Source organism: Asparagus officinalis, unplaced genomic scaffold (assembly GCF_001876935.1).
Source record: "Asparagus officinalis unplaced genomic scaffold, Aspof.V1 AsparagusV1_Un1212, whole genome shotgun sequence".
Taxonomy (NCBI): Eukaryota; Viridiplantae; Streptophyta; class Magnoliopsida; order Asparagales; family Asparagaceae; genus Asparagus; species Asparagus officinalis.
In genome coordinates this window covers 11,296-17,756 of record NW_017973471.1, presented here as the reverse complement: position 1 = coordinate 17,756, position 6,461 = coordinate 11,296, and the positions used below count along the sequence as shown (strand labels likewise).

Genomic DNA, 6,461 nt, shown 5'->3' with positions numbered 1-6,461 from the left:
CACCCCTAGGGGTGTTTCTCCCCTAGTTTTGTCTTGTTCCTTTTTTTGGCCTCTTGTGCATGGTCCCCCCCTCCTTTATTTTGAATTTCAAGAGAGAACCCCACCCCCAAAACCGAATTCTTTCCCCCCATTTTCGGTTTTCTTTCTTCTTCCTCCCCCTCTTTCCTCCATTGATTTGCTCTTGAGAACCCTTCAATCCCTTAAAAGATTCGGGATTTTGACGGGTACCCATTTGCCGGAATCTTCTCCTCTTTCAAACGAGGGTCTTGGCCTCCATTTCCGAGCCCGAAGGAAAACTCCTTTGACTTGGTAAGTTTTTCTTCACAAACCCCTTATTTTCTTGCAAAGATCATGTCTTTATGCTTGTAATAGATAAGGGTTTATGGATGAAATAAGCATTTGGGGGGTTTTATTGCAAAAACCGAAACTATAGGGGTTTATTTGCAAAATTCGTGGGTCTGAAATTTTGGGGGCTCTTATGCAAACATGAACTGAAATTTGGGAGGCTTGGGTTCGTGTTTGTTTCTTCAAGAAATGGGGGTGCTTTGTGTAAGAGGGTTAAAGAACTGTTTGAGGGGTTTATTTGCAAAACAGTCCCTAAATATTTGGAGGGGCTTATTGTCAAAAGAGCCACGAATTTGGGGCTGAAATCCAAGAAGTTTAAACCCCCGACCCTTGATCGAATTTTTGGTAAAAGCATATGGATGCAAAACCAAAAGTTCATGGAGGGACTTTTATGTAAAATTGACCAAATTCTGCAAAAGGGCTTATTTGCAAAATTTGATCAAAATTATAGGGTACCGGGATGTTCGATGATCAAGTATGATGACCATAACCCGAGTCATACGTGTCCTTGACCTGAATTTGGCCTTGAGCACGAGGGGTATTTTGGGTATTTCACCAAAATTTTCCGCGAAATGACGATTATCGTTTCGCGTGCACGAAATTCGTAGGCTTAATTAGACTTTAACTACAAAATCCTATTTGTTATTAGGATTTCGAGTCCAAGTGCTTAATTTCCCTTCTTCCGATATTTCGTGTATATATATCGTACCTGATGTACTGCTCTTCATTGCAGATTCACGATGTCTCCCCGTCGGTCTCGTCTTTCCGGGAGTCACCCTTGCTCGCAGCATGGCGTGGAGGAGGCTCCTACGACATCATCTCCAGTGACCTCTTGCTTTGGGGGTAAGAATCTTATATATATTTTTTTCTTTTATCCCGGATTGACCTCTCGCGGGTCATGACGGAAGAACCGATACCCCTCCCGCGGGGGTTAAGGTTTCGGACTTGCTTTGCTTAGCCAATTCAAGTCCTCGGTTATATTGGGGCGATCTCGTGTTGCCTTACACCTTATAGGTCGGTATATGTTATCACGGTGTCTACGTGATGACGCATACCGTTCTCCCGGTGTAGGGCACTCGAAATCGAATAATCTCGTCTTGCGTTTATGACATGGATTTTCTGACTCCATCTTTGCTTTGTTGCAGTTGAGTTTCCCGGGGGTAGTCTCCCTCATCATGCCCCTACCGGTTGTAGTAGGGAAGTGTTTTCTTCGGCTTCTGCCAGGCAGATCATCGATCCCCTTCCGCAGTTCGACAGAGATCGCTCAGACGAGTTCTGTCGCTTGATAAAGGATGGAGGGCGTCACTGTTTACGCCAACTTATCACCGATGCTCCTCTCACCGCAGACGCCACTTCTACTGAAGCTTTAAAGAAGCCGGGTTTTCTATTCGGGGATCGCACCGAAGATCCTGCCGCGCTGACTCTTGCTGAGGAGCACTGGCTTACCCTTGACGAGGGAGCTCTTTTATATATCCCCTCTATTCCTCGCCAGTGCTCTTTTACTGACTTGGAGAAACAGGCTGTGGGGCGACAGATGTCCTGGCCTCTTACCAATGCTGTTACACACGTTCAGTGCGGATACATTTCTCATCACAAGAGTCCCGGTTCTCTGGGGTATCAATCCATTTGTGGCCTTCGACCCGGGATCATGGGTCTTGACACTGCACCTCCAGGCGAGGTATCGGCGGCCGCTCTCACCGTGAGGAATCGTTTAGCTCATCTGGGAAGACAATTACCTCGACTGGATTACCGATGTTATGGTTGGGCTTCCTCACTGGCTAAGGGATGGTGGACCCGTTTGACCAGTTATGTTCTGGGACGCTGGGAGAGAGACTTGAAGGGTAGTGGATTATATACGCCCATACGGGCTACTATGTATGGACTTCCCGTTAGCTGCCGTCACTTCTTGGCATTGCTCGAGACATATATGCCTGATAGTAATACCTTCTTGACCAGTGGCGGAGAGCTAGGGTTGGCTCTTCATGAGATGCACCAGGTTTCCGGGCTTTCGATGGGAGATTGCCCGTATCAGGAATACTTCCCTTCTAACCAACAGTTGGAGTGTTTGAAGAAGGATACTCCCGATGTGTATGACACTCTCTGGGACCTCACCTGTCATTATCACACCTGTTTGCTCCAGAGTTCTCCTCCAGCGAAGACGAAGAGGAAGATCAGCTTGAAGCAGTTTGCTGTTTACCTGTTTCCTAACTTGGAGGATGATTCCGAGGAGTCCATACATGAGTTAGGCGTTTTGACCCCTGCCGCTATTAATGAGCTGATGGAGAAGAATGAAACTCATTCTTATACCATTGCTAGTGCCGAGGGGGCTTTTCCGGCCGGGACTAAGTTTCGATCGTTCCTCTATCATGCCCAGAAGTCTATCGATCCTCGGTCTCTGTTAGCTGGCTACCTTGCTCTTTGGCTGAAGAAGTGTGTTGTTCCATATCAGTCTTCAGACGCTCTACCCCTCGAGGTGCTCTTCCCTGCGGTCCAGCTAGCTTATGGGAGGGAGCTTTCTCTGCTTCCAGCGATGGTTGCCAGCATCCATTGCGGGCTTAGGGGTGTAGTTCGTGTTCTTACCCAAGTGGGTTCTAAACCCTCGACTGAGCTTACCTGCCCGAAGGTTGAGCTGCCCTACGCTTATTTGATGGCGTGGTTCGTTCTTCACCGTCCGGACTTGATGTCGGCGCCCAGCGCCGTTGATGTTCCCGTTCCTTTCCTACAGCTGTTGGAGGAGAGTAGATGGGTTGGGAAGAAATTTGAAGATGTACAAAAAGAACTTCGAGTTCGCAGGAACTGGGAGTTCTTCAAATGCTTCCCTCGCTTTTCGGGACGTTATGGCGAGGAGTTGACTGATATGGAGAAACCCCGAACTAACCGGACTGCTCTCGACGTCGGTTGTTTCCGCTGGTTGGTGAACATCCGAGTCGGGTATCTTGTTCTCCGGGTGAAGGACCGCTGCCACATAGAGCCTTACCTTCCCTGCCGTTTCGCACGTCAGTTTGGCTATGACCAACTATACGTTGGGAATCCGAGTCGTAGTTTGCGTGTTGAGGGAGGACTCGTTGACGGCGTACGGGCGTGGTTATGGACCATGGTTGGCTGCACCGGGGCTCAGTTTGCTCTTCCCTCCTATAAACGCAAGCCGATGATTACCTTCCTCAGCTGTAAATGGTTCCTCTCTGCCGATGAATCCATAAGTGTGAGGAGTCTTTCGGAACTAGAATCCGATCACTTGGTTCAATCTGCTATGATGGCTGCTCGCAGGGCTGAGCCTGCTCAGAGACAGAGGAAGAAGTCCACCGGAATTCCCGAAGGGGAGTATGCAGATATAGATACCGACCAAGCAGAACTTGATACAGGTTTGTCATGCTCTTTGATCCTCTTTCTCGACTTCAATTGGTATTGGCGAAAGATCTGGTTCATGAGATGATTCTTGTTGTTTCAGGTGGGGTAGCCGACGACCATGGGTCGCTCGCTTCCCGTCGTGCGAAATCCAAGTTTGGTGGCCAAACTTCGCATGACCGCCCCGTTGGTTCTATGAGGGGTGATCCTTCGAAAAGGAAAAAGATTGCCCATAAACCTCATGTTGATCAGCGCTCCCATGGGGTAGATTCAGGAGGCTTTGCCGACGGGGAGGAAGGTAACATTTTGTTGTACCCACTTTTATTGCTTTAAGATGATTTACCTTCCGGGATCCCTGATCCTGTTTCATAATTCAGGGTTCTTCGAGGAGGGCGAGCTTCCACCAGGTCCGGTATTCTCTGGGGCTGACAACATGGACTGCTTCATGCAGCAGGTGTGCGACGCCCTTCGTGATGGCTCCCTGGGCATTGATCTGAACATCGATCTTGGGCAGGCAGATGGTGTTGATCCCACCGGTTCATTTTCAGATATACCTACATCCGGTGCTGCAGGTGTTGCGACAGAAGGGCCAGACGGGGATGGGGCCTCCCCTATTGCAGATTTCGAAGAGCAGGGATATGTTCCTGCACCGGTCTTCCCGAGACCTGACTCTGGACTGTTAGCCGATATGTTAGCTGAACAAGCTCCCACCGGGACTGTGAGACCACTCTTTGAGAGTGATTCATCCACAGGTATATATCCAATTTCCTCTCTTCTTTGCTTGTCTCAGTCTCCATTTTGACTAATAAAGAAGTGCAACTATATGACCAGGCGCTGTACCTGATTCTGCTATAGCTTCGGGTGTTTTCCCGCCTTCGCCTAATACGACTGACTTGCCCACGAGGGTTGATATACCTTCCATGAGCATTCCTGTCGTTACTTCGGAGCCTGTCGAACCCCAACCCGAGGGGATTTCCGCCGGTATAGGTATACCTCGAATTTCCCTTAGGGTCTTTTCGATTGTATTTAATAGTTTCTTGACCTCCCATACTGCTGCTTGCAGGTTCTCGACCGTCTCTATATGAGCAGGTCCATGCTCTCTTGGCCGATACCAATCCAGATGGGGATGTCTTCCGCACTGACCTCGGCTTCTTTACTGCCTTTTATAACGGCGTGATTGATAAGCTTCTGCACAGAGGGTCTTCTTTTGATCAGTTCAGGCGTTCCTTCTCCCGTCACATGATGATGATGAGGGAAGAGGGATATCCGGATTTGGCCGATTCCTTTACAGCTGATTTCGCTGCCCTGGAGTCAGAGATTCGAGAGCTGAGGGAGTTGAAGGCTGGTGGAGCTCCCTCTTTTGCATCTTCTCAGGTGGAGGATAGGTTGACGCAGTGGCATGAACTGCGATCTTCCGTTGGCAGCGAGCTTCGATCACGTGAGCGCACTGTCGAGCAGCTGATGGCCTCTCTGGCGAGGAAAGACACCAGCAGAGCTGAGTTAGTGAGCTCCTTAGATTCCACTCGTGCAGAGATAGCTAGACTGAAGGAGGCCTTGGAACGCGCCGAAGAATCTGCCGCTACCATTTCTGAGGAACTGGTTGGGTTGGAGCGTTCTCGTGAATGGACACTCGACAGGCTGGGATCAGTGCAGGAGGGGTTGATGAAGCTACGACACGAAGCCGCAGAGGTTCTCAACAGTTCCGAAGATTCTGTCCGAGCTAGCCTGCAGGCGGAGTTCGAGCAGGACTATATGGACAGGCTCTCTGGTTTAGAGTCTCATATTCTTAGCCGTCGGTTGCCTTCGGACTAACGAGCTTTTGTTGTATGCTTTTGACTTGATTTATTAATAGAAAATCCGCATTTGCTTCTTTTGTGTTTTCTCTGTATCTCTTCCGAATGACAGATTTATGGGATTTTTGGCAAACCCCCAGCCATCAACGGGTTTGAGGTGCCTTTACCGATTACCGTTTGAATCGGGCTAGCATGCGGATTGTCGAAATCCGTTCCGCATGTAACGTTGTGCTGAGAGAGTAAACTCTCTGAGGCTTTGTGCTATGATCTTGAATACATAGGCTTCGTCTTTCTCACGGGAATAGACTACCCGGCAACGCGTGTTAGGCGTTGACTTTGGGGTTTTTGGCAAACCCCCAGCCTTCAACGGGTTTGATGTGCCTTTACCGATCACCGTTTGAATCGGGCTAGCATGCGGATTATCGAAATCCGTTCCGTATGTAACGTTGTGCTAAAGGAATGAACTCCCTTAGACTTGCTGCTACGACTTCGAATACGTAGACTTTGCCCTTGTTACGGGAATAGGCTACCCGGCAACACGTGTTAGGTGTTGACTTATCCCTACTTAGGATTCGGGATAAAATTCCCCACGCACCAAGTGCGCGGATTGGAAGTTGAAAGTTGTGTCAAAATAGGAGAGGAAGAATTTTATATTCTATCTCCCGCTGGAAAGGAAACTTGAGGTGGGATTCCCCACCCCCAGTATCTGGAAGGATGAACTGGGAATGGGATCTCCACTCCGAGCACCCGGAATGATGAACTGGGAGTGGGGTCGCCACTCCGAGCATCGGAAAGGTCCGAGGAGAGGAAGAATTTTATATTCTATCTCCCGCTGGAAAGGAAACTTGAGGTGGGATTCCCCACCCCCAGTATCTGGAAGGATGAACTGGGAATGGGATCTCCACTCCGAGCACCCGGAATGATGAACTGGGAGTGGGGTCGCCACTCCGAGCATCGGAAAGGTCCGAGGAGAGGAAG

The 6,461-nt window shown here is 49.3% G+C and overlaps 1 protein-coding gene across 1 annotated transcript; it reads left to right on the top strand.

Moving 5' to 3' along the window:
* Positions 1–212: 212 nt before the first annotated feature.
* LOC109828372 lies at positions 213–5,566 on the top strand. The gene is made up of 7 exons (XM_020395384.1): positions 213–309; positions 1,079–1,188; positions 1,491–3,707; positions 3,794–3,988; positions 4,068–4,442; positions 4,522–4,677; positions 4,754–5,566. The coding sequence occupies exons 2-7, from the start codon at positions 1,086–1,088 to the stop codon at positions 5,500–5,502; spliced, it is 3,795 nt and encodes a 1,264-aa protein (XP_020250973.1). The 5' UTR covers positions 213–309; positions 1,079–1,085; the 3' UTR covers positions 5,503–5,566.
* The last annotated feature ends 895 nt before the right edge of the window (positions 5,567–6,461 follow it).